The sequence below is a fragment of the Trichechus manatus genome, unplaced genomic scaffold, assembly GCF_000243295.1.
Source record: "Trichechus manatus latirostris isolate Lorelei unplaced genomic scaffold, TriManLat1.0 scaffold00037, whole genome shotgun sequence".
Lineage (NCBI taxonomy): Eukaryota > Metazoa > Chordata > Mammalia > Sirenia > Trichechidae > Trichechus > Trichechus manatus.
The window spans coordinates 11,455,921-11,475,792 of NW_004443973.1; the positions used below are offsets into that span (position 1 = coordinate 11,455,921).

The window sequence follows — 19,872 nt, forward strand, 5'->3', positions numbered from 1 at the left end:
AATACTATAACTACCTAAAAACTGAGGACCTCAAATGATCCTTTTGGAAAAAGATATTTTTAAGTCAGAAAATATGATTATTTTGTAATATTTCCCCAACTGAGTCTCTTTCATTGGCTTCCTCCATACTGAGGAAGAAAAGTTTAAACATCTAAAACTACAAAGCCCCTCTCAAAAGAAGACAGCACAATATACAATAAAAACTACCTGAGTAGCAAAAAATTACAAACAAGATTAATCCTTAAAAGGGTAACCAGAACATTCCATTTATTAAACTTTCTTGTAATTGTGATTTTTAACTTCTGTTAAAACATGGTTTGTCAGGTAATGGCATATACAGAAGAGGAAAAAAAATCACAACTTAGGTCAAAGAGGAAAAGAAATCATGTATAAAACAACACAAAACAACCACAGCCCTACCAAAATAATCTACTTGCTTCATCGGCTCCATGACTGTTTTTCTAATATTTCTCCAATTATTTTATAGATTCCAGTATATTGTGTCATCTAAAGTTACACAGGATGTCCCTATCAATTACAGTAAGTAGTAAACAAAACAATCCTGTAAGTAAGCACTAGCCCATTTGTTCCTAACGAAAATGCAAGTTATGAAAAGAAAGTTTTTTTTTTAAATACAAGGTAAAGATTGGTCTGGCAATGAAATATAGCTGGTGAGACAGCCAAAAACACCACTTAATGACATTTGCATATTTGATTAAAAGTTAAGCGTGGTGATTAACAAAATCAAGAGTAGTTGCTGGAAAGGAGAATACGTCCTTTCCACAAAGAATCTGTTTGGACACAGAAACGATAGTCTAAGTGCTTTTATTTCAGTCCACAGGCATGTTATTGCTGTTCAGAAACATAAAGGGAGTATAATATTGCCCAGCATGGAGTTAAAGAAGATAAAAGAAATCATAACATAACTTGTCTCTTACGAAGGAAAAATTTCAATGAACACCACTTTAAGGCTCTCAGGTTTCTTTTTATCTTTCTGGAGGCTCAACTCTGCTCATGCATGTCTTTCATCTCATTGACTTTGCTTTGACTGATGGCACTGGAAAGCTTTTCTAACAGCACATGGTGACGTTACATCCCCTCTATTTGCTGGTAGAGAAAAAGTGTGCTTTCCTGTTTGCTGGAGAATTTGACTTAGACAAGCCTAAGCAAATACGAATAAGTGTATAGTATTGCTAATATTGGGAGAAAGCCTGGCCAGCCCCCCAAATCTTTCAGAGAAACATGCTCTTAACAGTCCACTGTATCTAATTTTCTGAAAACCTCAAATTCCTGTTTTGTTGCAAAGTAGATTCATGGTGACAGCTGTTAGGCCCTCTGCTTAAAGGGTTGTGTCTGTCATCCCACTGTGGGGAGGTCCAACCTAAAGGTCACTGAGTGCCTAAGAGAGACAGGGCTTCCTTTTGAAGTCTAGGACATTTTAGACCTCCTGGGCTTGGACATTATGTGTGTGCTCTCCACAGAACTGACAGCCCCTTGATGAGGAAGGCACAGGCCTTTTATCATCTTTATTGGATGAATGATCTGAATATTTGTTAGTACATGCCTTGGGGCATCTATGCCCAAAATGGTGGCAGGATCAGTTTGTTACTTCAGACTCTATAGTTTGTTGCTTTAGACTCTTCAGCATGACTCGATCATGATGGAAGTAAATGAACCTGATTATCTAGAGTTTCACTCAACACAGAAAGACATTCTTTTTAACAGTAAAAGATCATTGGAAAAGTTCAATGAAGAAAAGTATTTTAAGGAGAGCCATAAAGGCAAAAGGACAGTAACTTTATAAAGACTAGGGCATTTTTCAGAGAAGGAATCATAGCCAGAAAATGATACAAGGCTTGAGAAAATAATAATTACAATAATAGTCCTAACATTTACCAAGTTCTGTTATACTAGTCTGTATGCTTTCTAAAGATTATCTCATTCAGTATTCATACTGGACTTTTATGGTAGTTACCACTAACGTCCATATTGTAAAGATGAGGCAAGGATTCTTAGACAAATCAAGTTGCGTGTGCAAGGCCCCATGACCAGCAAAGTGGCACTGCTAGGTCCTGAAGCCAAGTTTCCAGTGGTACAGCAAAACAAAAAATATCAAACCTGTTGCTGTTGAGTCAATTCCGACTCACAGTAACCCTACAGGACAGAGTATAACTGCCCCATGGGGTTTCCAAGGAGTGGCGGATGGATTCAAACTGCCAACCTTTTAGTTAGCAGCCGAGCTCTAACCACTGCACTGCCACGGCTCCAGTGGTACAGCAGTGGGCCAGAATTCCCAGCCAGCCCTTTAGAACCAACATTCAGAAACGAGGAAGACCTAAAAAAACCTAGAGCCAGATCTCAGATAAGGGATACAGAATTTAATAAAGATGATATCTCTGCCCACAGACATAGGACCAAAAGAAGGGAAAGGAAGGGGTGACAACTCTATAACACTGCCACTTGGCTACAGCAATCAGGGAACACAAGGTGATGAATCTGAGAGTCAACAAAGCACCGTTTCAGATGCATCATTATGAGCTTCCATCGTTGTTATTGTTAGCTGTCTTGGAGTCAGCTCCAACTCATAGCGACTTTATATATTCCATCATTAACCCTTCCATATTGTTGGGTAAATCTAGATTTCAGTTACTATAATTAATATTATTTACCTGCAAAGATGATGCCACTAAACCACGGTCATCCTTAGAATGCATGCTGGGCACTGTTTCTTGGTGAAAGGTTTGTCCCAAAACTTCTACTTTCCTACCTGGTTTCTCTAAACAATCATAGCAATTGATCATTTTCAGTTTCCAAAGAGAAACATTGACTTTTCATGTACTTGGACATAACTAGACAAATTCATCAACCGACGCTACATTTAATATTTCCTGTTCCTACTAAGGAAAAACAACTAATTTTCTATATGCTGCCAAGTCAATGATTTTTTCTACTGCCATGTATGCATCATGGGAAAAATAAAACACTTAGCAATCGTACCGTTTACCCTACAAGTACCTTTCTTCAGACTAGTTACTATCATGGACATGTGATGATCATGTGAGACCAATCAACTTTCTCCACTTTATATTTTCAAGGGACTCACCTAAGATGCCAGAATAAGATTAAAAAGATACTTATTGCTCTGTCGAATGGGGATAAAGAGCTCTCTGTGAAGAATACCATGATTATTTTTTACCTTATAACAGTTTTAGAAGCTGGGTAGAAAGAATAGTTACTCACATTCTCCTTGTCAGGAATCCCTAGAAGAAGAAAGAGAGAGAGAGATCATGAATTGTAAGATGAGACTGTAGAATGCGACTCTGATTTCACTGAAGTCCTTTGCTGGACCAAACCCAAGTAAAATTTCAGTGTTTTCAATTTCTGTTTCAGTAAAAAATTACATAATGCTGCTTAGAAAAATAGGAGCCCTTACAAAACCTATAGCATAAATAAACTTATGAATCTGGAGGAGGGATGGTGCCCAAACAACAAAATGCCATGCTTGTTTTGCTTCTTGACCATGTGCTTTACTTTTCTAGAAGTATAAATGCATCACTGATTCATTCACACACTGTTAGACATGAACTCCTCTGCCCTGGACACCAAAACACTTACAATTTTGGACAGACATGTTAGTTCTTCTGTAGTACATACTGCATTATTACATTGCAGACCATCTCACGCCACCCCAGGGATTTGAACCAAGGGGAAGGCCCTGCAGAAAAACCACCAGAACACAACTTCCACCTTGGGCAAAGCAAACCCCTGCTGACAGCAAGTCAGGTCTGAGCATTGTAGTGGCTGTTTCCAGGGGTATCTCAATTTTCTTAGCTAAAAAGTTAATCATCCATTCACTCAATTGCTCATTCATTTACAAACATTTCATGAGCATCTACTATAGGCAGGCCCTGCCTCCTTTTCACTTCCTTTGGGGCTGCTACCTCTGACTGACATTATAATAGCGGCCACAATGGAAGTCCACATCCAGCAGAGTTTAGTGCCCCCGGTACACTGGGCGCAAGTGGACTTACATTGAGGAGACAGAAGCACCAGTGGTTTTCATGGCTGCTTGCACCTAGCTTCAAATTACTGGAGCAGTGTGAGGTAGTTTGCAATGTAAAAGTACAGTATGTTCAAATTCTGAGTAAATATAACATTCTGTGCTTACGTAAGGGACCAGGCAGGATTTACAATATTGGTATTAAAGAACTGAGCGTCCAGGCTATTAGGCAGCAGTACAGTATGCAGGAGGGCAAGAATGGAAAAGACCATTTGGAAACTTCCTTAATTAAAGCTTTGAACACCAAACTGTGATAGCAACAAGACATAAAAGCTCAGGCAGGAAGTAGGGGGAGAGGATTGTCCTCCGAAACAGAACACTAACGTGCATGTTTGCCATCACTTCCCATATCTGTCAGAAAGGGTAAGGTTGGCCTAATGTCAGCACCCTGAAACTCATCTTGAATCCATCCATCCATCCATCCAACCAATCAGGCAACCAACAACCATTTGAAAGGACTATCATAGTTGATTATATGAGATTAAAAAAAAAAGTGCCCTCTAGTTGATTCTGACTCATGGTGACCCTATGTGTGTCAGAGTACAACTGTGCTCCATAGGGTTTTCAATGGCTGATTTTTCAGAAGTAGATCACCAGGCCTTTCTTTCAAGGTGCCTCTGGGTGGACTCGAACCTCCAACCTTTCAGTTAGCAGCCAAGTGTGTTAACCTTTTGCACCACCCAGGGACTCCTGTATGAGGAGATACAGGGGTTAAAAGAAGCTTACTTTCTAGGAGGTTCAATAAGATACACAGTTGTACAACACCATATCTGAGTGGCTGGAAATTAGGGTATTTGTAGAGAAATAATACTGAAAAGGTGACTTGAGGCTAGACTATGCAGGGACTTAAAAGTTGGGCGAAAGTGTGAGCAGTCTTAGAATTTCACCTTCTTTGGCAGGCAAAGGAAAATCATTCAAAGGTTTTGAGCAGCAGAGTGATATGATCAGGAAAAAAAGGGGAGTCAGAGAAGTGTTCAAAATTAAAAGACATTTAAGGCATAAAAGTCGGATGAAATTGCATGGTCCTTGATTAGTGTCCAGTTTGAATAATCAGGTACAAAGACACTCAACTGTGGAAATTTGAATATGGACCGGGTAATGGATGTCATTAAGGAAATCATGCCAGTTATTAGGTGTGATAATGGTGTTGTGGTTATGTACAGAAATATTTTTATTTTAAAGCACTTTAGAGCCTGGAGTATTTGGGGGTTAAATGTGTAAGTGTGAGTAGAAGAAGGAAATATGGCAAAATATTAATAATTGTTAAATCTAAGTTGATAAAGACATGGGTGTTAAGTGTACTATTCTTTCCACTCTCTGAATGTTTGAAAACTCTCATAATTTTAAAAAAAAAAAAAAAGGTTGTGCAGAAATCTGTGTACCGATGGTGAGATACTGTAAGGTTCTGAAGCAATTAAGCCATTCCTGCCCTCAGGTCAAGAGTGATGAGGCCCTCAGCCAGGTGGCCACAGAGGAAGCAAAAATGAAAGAATATGATCACTGCAAAGGAAGAAGCAAAGGATGGACGAGTGATGGGTCTCAGTGTGTGCTGGTGAGAAGAAAGGAGGAATCCAAGATGGCTAAGGTTTAGACAGTGGTGTAGGAGGAGAATGGGGGCAGTGATGGTTCAGTGGCAGACTGCTTGCTTTCCATGCAGGATCCCTGGGTTAGATTCCCAGCTAATGCACCTCATGTCCAGCCACCACCCGCCTGTCAGTGGGGGCTTGCATGTTGCTATGATGCTGAACAGGTTTCAGCGGAACTTCCAGACTAAGACAGACTGGGAAGAAAGGTATGGTGATCTACTTCTGGAAACCAGCCAGTGAAAACCTTATGAATCACAACAGTCCAATCCTCAACTGATCATGGAGATGGTACAGGACTGGACAGTGTTTCATTCCAATGGGCATGTGATTGCCATAAGTCAGAGGCCAACTCCATGGCAGCTAACAAAAACAATAACATAGGAGAACAGTGGAATTGAGAATGGAAATTAGGCTTTCAGGAGAAGGGACAGATTTTGTGGGAATCAGGATGTGCCCTTTTGATATTTTGAGTTTGACGGGCCAGCAGGACACCAAAGTAGAAAGAGAACCGGCAGTCATTTGGAAAAGCTAGGTTGGCCTTTGGAGAACTCAAATAGAGATAATGGTTTGCATTTGTATGAGCTTCAGAAAGGATGCAATGGTCAAGAGGAAAGTTTAGAGAAGACAAAGGAGAGAAGCAGCCAAGAGTAGACTCTCAGGTAATATCTAAACTTTTGTGTGAGAGGAAGAAGTACCTACAAAAAAGACAAAAATGCAAGTGGCCAGAGAGATACGAGAAACCAGAATAATGCAGAGGTACCCTGAGAACCAAGACTGAACAGAGTCTGAACAGGGAAAGTCTTATTTGAAGTCATTGAGAATGGGAAATTGATAGGGGCCCTGGTGGTAAAGTGGTTAAGAGCTCAGCTGCTAACGAAAAGGTCGGGAGTTCAAATCCACCAGCTGCTCCTTGGAAAATCTATGGGACTGTTCTACTCTGTTCTATAGAGTTGCTATGAGTCAGAATCGACTCGACGGTAGTGGGTTTGGTTTGGTTTGGGTCTGGTTATTAGTTGCTCACTGAACTTTAGAGTGGTTTGAGTCAAGAAAGATGAGCAGAAGCCAGATTTTGAGAGTTAAAGATTGAGTAGGTGGTGAGGAAATACTAGGTAACATCATCTGGGTGTTTATTATATGCCTGGCAACATTCTAAATACTTGACATGTTTAATCCTCACAACCCTATGAGGACAACTAAGGTACAGAGAGACTGGGTACCTTGCCTGAGGTCACACAGCTAGAAGATAGCACAGCTGGGATTGCAAACTAGGCACTTCTATTTAGCCAACCAACCCTAGATTACCAGGAGGAGAAAAAAAAAAAAAAAAAAAAAAAATCAAGAGCAAGGAGGAAAGGAAAGAAAGCCCCTCAGTCCCTCCCTTCTTTAGGGCAGAAAAGCAGCAGAGAGGAGAGAGGGATAGAGGCTGCACAGAAATTGTGACACAGAGGCAAAGGAAATTGAGGAAGCTCACTTAAGATACTGGTCAAGTGGGAAGGAGGGTCATCGGTAGAGAATGACAGGTCTGGGAGAGAGGGTGGGAATTCAAGGAGCTCTGAAAAGGGTTTGAAGTGTGACTCCCTGGCTCTGAGGTTGCTTGGAGCAGAAGCAGTGTCTGAGACATCATCGTGTCTAGCTGTTGAAGTGCTACAGCTTCAAGTACTCCAGTACTTGGTGCTTTGTCACACATATACGTGCAAGAGTTTAATAAGGAGACTCACAAATGCAATAAGAAACTTCCAGGGACAGTACTGAGTGTTCAACAGATGCTTCTGACATGCATGAACAGACAGACAGACTCAAAGGACACCAGGGCTTCTTTCAGTCTAGTGGGCACCCACTAGAAAAAAGTGTGGCAGAGGAGAACTGCCTTTATTTATGATCAGCCAGAGACTGGTCTCTTACAAAAGGCCTGGAGTTTGAAGAGGCCATGATTTAACAAGAATAAATAATCACTCACGCTGCTTCTCCTCAATCAACCAAGTCAAAATAAGCAATTGCTGGCTCTTAGGGATCTCGATGTGACCGGAAAAAATATAGTCATGAATCCCATTTTTCAGAAGGACACAGAAACTTCATTGGATTTCACTATAAAATGAAGACATTTTGAGAAAGTATTCTAAGTATGTTCAAGCTTTCACCAGCACCAGAACACACCTCCCTCTACCATCTAAGACCACAAACTAATACTATAGTAACAAAAAAAAATTCAAATGTGGGCTGGCAGGTCTGTTTATCCACAAGAGTCTGGAGATATACACTGTCAAGCTGGCGTAGGACATATGTTTTGTCACATGAACACACACACCACATGACAAATTTTCAGATACAGAACGTTCACAGTTTCCACTTACTGTCATTGTTAGAGCCCGTTTCCATAACACCATAAGGAGGAGCCAGAAGTCCTGCCATATACTGTCGATATTTCTGAAAGACAAGATTGCAAACTCAATACACAGGTATTTACTGACTTTGAGCATTCATTTATTGACACGTTAAAAAGCAGAAATGCTGGGTGTCAGGAAGCATCTGAGCCTTGCATTTACAGAGCCATGGAACATGCTCTCTGGGATCTCTGGTTAAAATAAAGATGCTGTGTTCTAAATAGGTTTTCCTGGATAAGACTGAATGTGTTCCCCCTACTCCTGGAGCGGGGAGGGGGAGATTTCTATTTCAGCCAGTTCATTTATGTGTTTCAGGCTGATTAACTAAATTGTGTGGGCTTTTTACCCTCCCTCCATCTCCTGCATCCCCCTCTCCTCCTGCAAACACATGCTCCCCTCTTTGCAGAGGGAAAAGGTGCTTGGTTTTTATAGATGCAGATACAAATAAATGTGCTGCTTTCTTAATAGGTGAATGGCACTGAATCAGCTTCTTTCAAGGCAAAAAGAAACACATCTCTAGAAAAATACCTGCTTGAAAGAAGCTGATTTGATCCCACTTGCCTATTTCCTTTTACACTGTACACCTGCCTGTTATGTGACCTCCAAAGAACTGTTTTGGTATGTTGTCAAAATAGTTTGGCTTAATTCAGCACTCTTCAGCCTCTCCTGAATTGTACTCCACTGACTTCTGGTCCAGTCATGCTCTAAAACCTGGGGCTCGGCAATACGTATTAGCCCCAGGAGTCTGTGCTGTTTTGGAGGGATAAGGCTTGGTGAACATAAAACAATTTAGAATGTCCAACTCAAGGCGTGACATTTTAGAAGAACGGCAAATGAATATTCGACATCGTTGCTCCTCAAGTAATAAATACAGCCTCCTCCCCTTTCAGCATGAAAGCTGGGCAATTTTATTTATTGCGCAGGACCGTGTATATTTATGGTCTGTAGCTATGATGACACGCAAATGTTAAACAGCATCAAAAGAATCAACACTCCATAATGTGCTCGTGGGTTACGTGAACGTCAGCAGAAAGGCTTCATCTGTAGCAATGGGCAGCTGGCAGCACACAGTATTCTGGCAACCATCTGGCCCATTTGGTAGATTTGAATGGCATTTCTAATGTAACATTGATGTTTTCTCAAAAGAGTCTTCTTCTAGTCAAGATATGACTATTTTTTTAAAATCCTTTTTTTCTTCTCATTCTGAGGCAACTACACTAACACCTGCATGCAAACATTAAAAATCATGATTTGCTCTGCCTCTGAGCTAACTAATCACTCAAACATACCCACAGGACCCATCTATCACCCTGCATTCTTGACATTTCCTTTGATAATTTCCCAGTTCTGATTCTCTTCTTTCATATGACACCATCCACTCTTCTTCCTCATGAGAGAAGCACTGATTAAACACATTTTTGGGCATCATATTATACTGGATTCTGAACAAAACAGGCTCAGAGAGAGCAGACGAGGGACTGATTATGTTCAAAGAAGGTTCTGTGACCACTACAGCCTTTTGAGTAATTGGGTATTCCTCTTACCATTGGCAACTCCCTAACAGACTCCAAAAGAAATAATTCATGCTAAACTAAAGACACAATTTCACTTTGCTTAGAAACATTGTTCGGGATGTTCTTTGTCTCAGGCACCTCAATCTCTCACAACTCCCATGAACTCCACAAAGCACTTTCTTGATACCCTGACTGAATGGGACTTGACTTTTCTTCACATCTCACAGCATTGGTCTGTTGCTTTCTCATAGAGTGCATCATCAGGGCTCCTGCTGGAGTAGAAAATAGCACTTTCCCCTAGGCAGATGCAGCCCTGTAGGGAGCAGAGTGCAGGCTGGATTTCAGTACACGTGTACTGAGCAGAGTTCCCGAGTAGTGCAGATGGTTAATGCACTTGGCTGCTAACCAAAGGTTGGAGGTTTGAATCCACCCAGAGGTGCCCTGGTGATCTACTTACAAAAAGTCAACCATTGAAAACCCTATGGAGCACCCTTCTACTGACACACACACAGTCACCATGAGTCAAAATCGACTTGACAGCAACTGGTTTACGTATTGAGCACCTACTATGTGCCAGACCCTGTCTTACGTGCCGGGTTCACTGTGGAGAACAAGCAGAAAAAGTCCCCTGTGATTCTGAAGTTTCTGTCTCCTGCAACACAAGGCCTTGTATCTTGCACTTAATAGAAACTTAATACAGAACTGTTAAGCTTAAAATTTAACTTTTTAATGAAAAATTTCAAACATATACAAAAATAGACAGAATGGTATAGTGAACTACCACGTACCAAACACCCAGCTTCAATAATTATTAACTCCTGACTATCTACACTTCCATCCACTTGCCCTCTCCAGAATGATTTTGAAGCAAATCTCAGACATCATATCATTTAATTCATAAATATTTCTGTAGGAATCTTTAAAAGATAAGGACCCTTTTTTTTCCGAATGAAACCACAGTAACATTATTGCAACTAAAAGATTTAACAACATTTTCATAATATCCAGTTAGTGTTCAAATTTCTAATTGCCTTGTAAATGCCGTTGCTGAATTGAATTTAAAATGTAGTCCGTAGACTATTGCCCTGAGATATTCTTTAAACCTTGAACAGAAACTATTCCCTGAAAGCACTTTTAAACAGAATAGCAGGTTAGCTCAGAAAGTAAAGAATTTTACCCTTGAGTACTGGGCTCTTTCAAAAATTATCCATATGAGACCAAATGGACAACAGTTACTCTAAAGCATAGATGAGAAGTTTGGGGGGCAGTTAAATTAATGGGAGTGGAACAGCTAGAATAGAAATAATGTAGACATAAACTAAAGAATGTAACCAATGTCACTGAACATTATGTCTAGAAATTGTTGAATGGGAACCTGTTTTGCTGTGTATACTTTCATCAAAAATACAATAAAATATTATTTTAAAATGTAGCTTATTATTAATAAGTCAACATCTATTTCAGTATAATAGTGAGCTTTTGGTGTAGTAGAAATTACAAAAACAGGATTGAAATATTCATATCTGGAAATAAAAAGTCACCTTTATGAATTGATGGGGCACTTTTTAATACACATTTGCTAAAGCTGGGAAATTGCATTTTGATGTAGCACCCTGCAGAGTACTCCATATTAATTAGGTTTAAGAACAACAAACTAGAACAAAACCTACGTAAAAAAATCGGAATTCCTAAATTACTTGCATATTACTTGATCTTTGGGCAGCATTTCATCTTCCAAGCGCAAGTTAAAAAGCAATCCATGAAAGAAAACACCATATGAAAAGATGTTGAGCCTCATTCACATCGGAAAGGTAAACTGAAATTACAATGCAATATCATTTTTTACTTGTCAGATCTGGCAAAGTTTCAAAAAGTTTGCTAGCACACTGATGGTGAGAGTGGGAGAAACAAGTTCTCTCATATATCGCTTATGGGAGTATAAAATGATACAACCTCCGTGGAAGGCAATTTGGAAGTATCTATCAAATTTTAGGAAGAAAGGCCTGGCAATCTACTTCCAAAAATCAGCCAAGGAAAACCCTATGGATCACAACGGTCTGATCTGCAACCCATCATGGGGGTGGCACAAGATGGGGCAGCATTCTGTTCCACGCACATGGGGTCACCGTGAGTTGAGCACAGACTCGATGGCAGCTAACAAAAACAACAATCAATCAAATTTTATGATGCATATTTCCTTTGACTCAGTAAGGAGCCTTCCTTAGAGAGCAGTTGTAGAGCATCCTGAAATACTTGAATACATATGCAAAGACATAGGTACAGGAATATTCACTGAAGCAGTGTTTGTAATAGCAAACAAGATAACAAAAACAAGCAGGAAACAACCAAAATGTCCACCAATAAAGGACATCTAGGTTACTTCTTGATAAGCAGATGATAATGGGTTATTTCCTGAAAAACAGATCATGTTATATTAACCTAATGGAATATTATGCAGCACTACCTATAATGATATTGAGAAATTCTCCACAATGCGCTGTTAAATGAAAAAAAGAAAACTACACAGTGGCTATGCAATATACACAAAGCATAATGCGGATAGTATGCACCACTTCAGGGAGATAAAAGAATAGATCTCTGTGTATGTGTGAATATACATGAGGATTGATAAATTTATGGGCTATTTCTGGAAGGATACACAAGAGCTGAGTAACAAGGATTGCCTCTGGGAAAGGGATCTGGGTGGCTGAGGGACAAGTGGGAGGGAGACTAAGTTTTCACTGTACATCCTTTAAAACCTTCGACTTTTGTACCACGTACAACTGTTACCTCTGGGACTCCAGAGCAGCTAATGTTACTCTCTATTTTACATTTATTATGGAACTTCTGTATTACACTTCATTTGAAGAAAAGGTTTCACTACTAAAACAAGCAAACAAAACACATACCAACATTCCCAAAACAAAGAAAAAAAATTTAGGAAAGAAGAAAGGAATTAAGAAAAATAAAAAGGCCACATGTAGATGCTCTGGTCAACATTCCCAGCTGATCCCAGTCTTTGAGTCATCCCAGGAGCCAACATGTGAGTGAGGAAGCTTCCAGATAATTCCAGCCCCTAGCCATTCAAGTCACCTCAAGTGTTCCCAGATGAGGCTCCAGGTATCGTGAAGCAAAGACAGGTCATCCCCCTATGCCCTGTTCAATTTTCTGACCCATATAATCTGTAGGCATAACAAAATAGTTGTTATTAAATGCCATTAAATTTGGCAAAAGATAACCATAACAGAATTTGTTATCTGAAAGTGGGGTGATGTTGTAACAAAACCTAATGCCTAAAAGGTGTGGTATTAGTTTTGGAATTGGAAGGTGGACAGAAGCCAATGAGGACTTAAATAGAAATAAGAAACATATTGATATGTTAATGGAAGATGGAGAACACTGACCCTTGTTATGTAGCGGTAGAAAGTTTAGCAAAACTGATGCTTGCAGTTATGTGGAAAATGGGAACTGTACCTAATGAACTGATGCGTCCGGCTAAGGAGGTTTCCAGGGAGAACGTCAAATGTCCACTATTTTCTATTAGCTGCGTATCGTAAGATGAAGATAGAGGTGAGCAAACAAAGGAATCACTTAGTTTGCAATTAGAATTGAGAGGAAAGATAAAGAGTCCAGAACTTGTAAAGTTCGAAAATAAAACTATTTCTCATCACCAGTCTCTCTCAGCAAAAGATTTTCAAAGTAAGAAAGGGCCTCATGGCAAAGGTCAAATGCAGAGCACTGGCAGGAAAACAGCCTCAGACTAAGGATGAGGCCGAGGGTGTGACTGTAAAACCCTTTCTTAAGACCGCAGAAAGACTGAAGGAGGTGCTGCATAGATTGTTTTAGACAAAAGAACTTCTAAGAATCTTAAGGGTGTCGTATCACAACAGCTGCATAAAGGGTTTAAAGTAGAGAAAGGCTAATGTAAATATATATATATGTGAGTATGGCTTTTGTCTAATAGAGTGGATTACAAATTGATACATAAGAAATCCACCAAGACGCTCATCCATTGCTGGTGGGAATGTAAAATGGTACAGGTACTGTGGAAAGCAGTTTGGCGGTTTCTGAAAAAGCTGAACATAATACCCAGCAATCCCAATTCTAGGTATATACCCAGAAGAAGTTAAGGCAAATACACAAACACAAACATGTACATCAAGGTTCACTGCAGCATTTTTTATAATAGCCAAAATGTTCAAATACCGAAATACTGATCGATGAATGATCAATGGAGAACCAAAATGTGGTATATACACACAATGGAATAGTGCTCAGCCAGAAAGAGAAATGGAGTCCTGATGCACTCCTTGAAAACATCATGCTGAGTGAAATAAGTCAGTCACAAAAGGACAAATACGATATGCTCTCACTTATACGAAATAAGCAAATACATAGAAACCAAAGATTATTAGTGGTTACCAAGGCTGGGAGGGAGGGGGAGTTTTTGCTTAGGGGGCATTGAGTTTATGTTAACAGAATGATTTGTTAAAGGATAGCAAGAATGGTTGTGCAACTTGAAGAATGTAATCAATGTCACTGAATTGTAAATGTGGAAGTTGTTGAACTGGCATGTGTTTTGCGGTATGTTTTAATTTTTACCACAATTAAAAATAAATAAATAAAACCCATCAAGGCTTTAAACAGAAAGAGATAAAGACAGTACATAACAAAAAGAATCCTCTAGACCCCTGAACTTCTATGAGCAGGAAGCAGGCTGAGAAAACTACCCAGCTACAACATGGGCTACTTTTTGTGAAAAGGGAAGATGACTCAGAGGGTAGAACTAAAAGCCTAGGAGGCAGAACCAGGAGCCACAGAAAAGAACTCCCACGGAGAAGAACTGAAGCCAAAACAAGGAACTGGTGACATTTTCCCAGCTGGACTTTAGGATTGCTGTGGGCCGCTGACTGTTACATGCCTCTCATTTCACCTTCCCCCTTTTGGAATGGAATATCTGTGGCAGTGTTCCCATCCCCTACAACTATTGTATATTGGGTGGGGGGTGGGGTGGGTAGATAACTTGTCTCTTTCATTCACAAGTCTCAGATTGAAAGGACACATACTCAAGGAACTGTATCCAAGAGCCTGCATCTGAGATGCCTCACGCACACCTAGATCTGATTTATATGATAGGATCCTGGACTTGGAGTTGATGCCATAACAGGAAAAGACTTTGAGGATCTCGGGAAAGGAGAAAGCGTGTTTTGCATGTGGGAAGGATGTGAACTTTTGTAGCCAGAGGTGAACTGGGACAGATTGTGTTTTCTAAGATGGACATAACACTCTCTCATCTCATATACTCTTCTGAAATGTGACCCTGCCTTTCCTTCATTAAGAGGTGTATTTCCCTCCCCTTGACCTTGGGCTAGCCTTGGTGATTCTCTTGTAAATCACAGAATACTGCTGATATGATGCTGCATGACTTCAGACACTAGATCAGAAGATGCCTTGCAGCTTCTACCTTGGTATCTGGGAACGCTTGCTCTCCCACTGCTCTCTCTTGGGATGCTCCCTCTCAGAAACGAGCTACCATGCTGTGAGAAGCCCAGACCACACGGAAAGGCTACATATAGGTGCTCCATCACACAGCTGAGTTGAGACCAGCCAAATGATTTCAGCTCTCAGTTGTTCCAATCAGCTCCTGCCATTTGAGTCTTCCCAGCTAAGTACCAGTCAGTGTGGAGCAGAGAAAAATCATGCCTACTGTACCCTTTTAGAATTCCTGACCCACAGAATCCATAAACATAATAAAATGGTAGTGGTTTTATGCCACTAACTTTGCAGCAGTACATCTATAGGGAACTGCCATAAATTCAAGCCAGGAGAGGATGTCAGATCTTGGCTGGAAGCAGAGAATACCAGAAAAATGTTTACCTGTGTGTTATTGATTACACAAAGGCATTCGACTGTGTGGATCATAACATATTATGGATAACATTGCGAAGAACAGGAATTCCAGAACACTTAATCACGTCATGAGGAAACTGTGCATAGACCAAGAGGCAGTCCTTTGAACAGAACAAGCAGATACTGAGTGGTTTAAAATCAGAAGGTGTGCGTCAGGGTTGTATCCTTTCACCATACTTATTCAATCTGTATGCTGAGCAAATAATCCAAGAATTCGGACTATATGAAGAACACAGCATCAGGATTGCAAGAAGACTCATTAACAACTTGTGATATGCAGATGACACAATCTTGTTTGCTGAAAATGAAGAGGACTTGAAGCACTTACTGAGAAAAATCAAAGACTACAGCCTTTGGTATGGGTTACACCTCAACATAATGAAAACAAAAATCCTCACAATTGGACCAATAAGCAACATCATGATAAATGGAGAAAAGATTGAAGTTGTCAAGGATTTCATTTTACTTGGATCCACAACCAATGCCCACGGAAGCAGCAGTCAAGAAATCAAACAACATATTGCATTGGGCAAATATGCTGCAAAAGATCTCTTTAAAGTATTCAAAACTAAAGATGTCACCTTGAGGACTAAGGCAAGCCTAACCCAAGCCATGGTGTTTTCAATTGCCTCATATACATGCGAAAGCTGGACAATCTGTAAGGAACACCGAAGAAAAATTGATGCCTTTGAATTATGGTGTTGGTGAAGAATACTGAATATACAATGGATTGCCAGAAAAACAAATAAGTCTGTCTTAGAAGAAATACAGCCAGAGTGCTCCTTGGAAGTGAGGATGGAGAGACTTGGTCTCATGTATTTTGGACATGTTATCAGGAGGGACCAGCCCCTGGAGAAGGACATCATGCTTGGTAGAGTACAGGGTCAGCAGAAAAGAGGAAGACCTTCAAGGAGACGGATTGACACAGTGGCTGCAACAATGCGCTCAAACATAGCAACGACTGTGAGGATGGCACAGGATCGCGCAGTGCTTCATTCTGTTGTACATAGGGTTGCTATGAGTCAGAACCAACTCAACAGTACCTAACAACAACCTAACAAGAAGTTTGGTGTGGTTTGTTAGACAGCAATAGATAAGTGGAACAGTACACTACCAGAGATTAAATTGTGCCATTTGAAATGAATAGGCTTCTACACTGAATATGTACAGCTAGGTAATTACCTTGGAATATTAAGGAGCCACCCTTAACAGAGTAGTGCAGAAAGACTGGTTCTCAAAGTGGCATGTAAGCACTGTCTCTGTTTATAGGGTTTATAGAGAAATTGCCTAGAGGTCATTGAGGAGGATAGAGGCATAAGGATTCTATGCAGTGATAAATACACCTTATCCTTACTTATTGACTGTCTTGTTATCCAACATTTCGCATTGACAACATCAGTAAAAAATCTACTATCCAACTATTTTGTGCATTAATGACATACGTCTAGCAGTAATGAACACTGAGGTGTGAGGCGAGAGTAATGCTGGCTGTAATGGTTAAGATTATGTGTCAACTTGGCTGGGCCATGATTCTCAGTGGTTTGGCAGTTATGTAATGATGTTGTCACCCTCCATTCTGTGATCTGATGTGGTCATCTCCCATTTTCACATAATGCTAATTTTGCATAATGACCTGGTCTTTGGAACCTAAGCATGTCTATAAGTGAGGAGAGGGTGTAAATGCTAAACCAGTCCCAGTGGAGTTAGGTCTATTTGGCCTGGAATAGATGAGGGCGAAGGGGGCAATTTTAGGAGCCTAAGTGTGGAGCACTCCTGGCTGAGTGCCAGCGGATCACTCACTGTGTCTGTCTGGGCAGGGGCTGGACTCGCAGAGTCTGCCTGCACCAAGTTCAGCATCACTCAGCTGAGTGTGAGAGGCACCTGGCAACAGCAAATAAGGACAGCAGCAGAATATGCACATAGCCCCTTCTCTCTTGGTTTACTTATGGAGGTTGGAGCAATTCCCTTTCAACTATAAAATCCTCCAGAGGTAGGGGGAATTGGAGAGTTAGATACTGGACTACGTTTGTTAGGGTTTATTGGTGCTCCAGTGATAAATTAAAAAATAAGAGAGAGATGGGTGTATTAGTAAACCTAGATTGTGGAGCAGTCCATATCTTTATAGAAATTTGAAAATCACTTCAAGTTTCCTGAGAAATAGAATGAAACTAAAAGGAATTAACCAAGGCCACAGTTAACAAGGCCCACAGATGTAAGCCGGGACAACCAGCTTAAACCTGAGGTCAGAGGTTTCTCAGGGGTGACACAGCAGGTCTTTATGGTGGTTCTTCAGTGTCACCCACACACACTTCCCACACGCAGTGGCTAAGAGTACATAGTGGCCTGGCTGAATCCCTTCACCATGCCATTCTTGGGGCCCTGTTTAACTCTCCCTGCAAGCCCCTTCCCTGACCCCAACACACTCTAATGCCTCAGTAGCTAGGCAGCCTTACTTAGTTGATTTTTAAATCACCATATGCAGTTGGGAAAGAGTGATGCCTTTAACTCAAGTACCAAACAATAACAAATTGGCAGAGGTAAGTTAACAGCCAGTTGAAGAAAAGAATAGAATGCTGAGTCATGTGTTGCAGGGAGAAAAAAATGGTGGGTTCCAATGTTACCACCCAAATATCCTGCACTGTGGCCTTCGGGATGAGTGTCACACGTGCAAACACTTAGGACAGCTGGAGTTTTCTGTCAATGTCCAGAAAACCTTCCACAACGCCCTTTCAGGTTGTGTGTTGTGTGTGTATGTGTGTACAGAGGGAAGCAGGAGGCAACAGCTAGCACCAGTCTGGATTTAGTTCTCTCCGAGGCCCACGGTCTCACCTCTGTCAGAGAGGCCACTCCACAGATGCTGATCCAGACCATGAGAAAGTCCCTGGCTGATGGACTCTGGCAGATGCCGTGCTTCCTGGCCACGCCAGATATCTGTAGGCAGTTATATAATCGGTTACCCAAGTGACAAGAAAATCACAAGGGTCTTCAGGGGTCTTAGGAGAAGGCAACTTGGTAGACTTGGTCTCTAGGATCCATCACTGGTGTTGTAACTAATCAGCTGCGTCACCTCAGACAAGTCCTTCCAGCTCTCTCGCTTCATTCTCCTCATCAGTAAATTCGATGCTCTGAATTAGATCAAGGGTTTTTAAACTTTGTTCTGCAGAACCCTGGGGTTCCTCAGAAAACCCTCAGACAAGGGATCACCAAGTGAGCAGAGCCCGAGGCCTTCAGCTATTACATCAACTGGAGCGGCTTCACTTTTATCTGTTTTATATAGAGAGTTCCAAGAGCAATTTCATCTGAAATAAGAGTTTTTGTCTTAAAGTTTACAAACCACCAGATTAAATGAGCTCTAAACTTCTAGGCAAATAGCTGTCACTCAAAGAGCTCCATGAGAAACCAACAAAGACCAATTTAGGATTTGTCTAGGAAGTGTCAGGAACTCTACTTTCTGTGAGGAAGACTTCTATGGTTGTGGGTTGGTCAAGTGACAGTGTGCTCCATAAATGAAAGCTTTAACAACAAAATTGGTACTTAAGATTTAATTGAGATTGACCATAGTGCAATGGTGACCTTCCCAAACTGAGGTGTGCAGCCCCCTGGTGAGGCAGCCAACAAGGCGGAGGGAATGTGAGAAGGGCAAACAGGTGCTCTTCCTGGAGCTTCAATTTTATTCTGTGTCAAATAGTTTCAAGGATTATGTTTATACTTCTATACTATGGAGTAGAAAACTAAATTTGCATACATTTTAAAGATTAAAGCATAAGACTTCAAAGAAATTTTGAGCTTGCAGCCGGCTACTTCTAGCTACAAAGAGTCTAGACCCCAGGCATTGCGTACTGATTTCCTCTGCATTAGGGGAACTTCAGTGGAAAAAAACCAAGAACCTCTGATGTGATGGAAAGAGTGCAGACATTGGAATCATACAAGACTGGGGTCCTAATTCTGATTCCTGTATATGCTACGTGTGCAAACTTGGGTAAATTTCTTACCTTAGTTTCCTGGGTAAGGAAACTAGGATAGTAACACCCATCTTGCAGGAACATTGTGAGGATTAGAAATAAAATCTACAAAACTGCCTAGCTCATATTAGGCACTTAATAAATGGCAGTCATTAGTAATAATATTACTGATAACAGTAATGATAAACCATGGATTAATCACGCTAACTACAACATGTTTGACAATATTTCCAAATCAGATAGTCTTCTGGCTTTGTAAAAGGACATTTTCTACGTTACAACTTCACATTACTAAGGTTGTTGATATACACACAACATTACCGGTTCTTGTGGAGTTGACTCTGACTCACTGAGACCCCATTTGTGCTCAGAGTAGAACTGTGCTCCATATAGTTTTCAATGACTAATCTTTATATATATATGTATATAATATGTATATGTATATATGTGTGTGTGTAT

At 40.6% G+C, this 19,872-nt stretch overlaps 1 protein-coding gene across 1 annotated transcript in view; it reads right to left on the reverse strand.

The window, feature by feature from the left end:
- RAPGEF4 (Rap guanine nucleotide exchange factor 4) overlaps window positions 1–19,872 on the reverse strand; it is a 375,780-nt gene that overhangs the window by 156,806 nt on the left and 199,102 nt on the right. The window contains exons 5-6 of the mRNA XM_004375502.2: window positions 7,998–8,070; window positions 3,241–3,260 (exon numbers count right to left, since the gene is read on the reverse strand). Coding sequence (XP_004375559.1) covers window positions 3,241–3,260; window positions 7,998–8,070 — 93 coding nt within the window. The remainder of the gene's footprint in view (window positions 1–3,240; window positions 3,261–7,997; window positions 8,071–19,872) is intronic.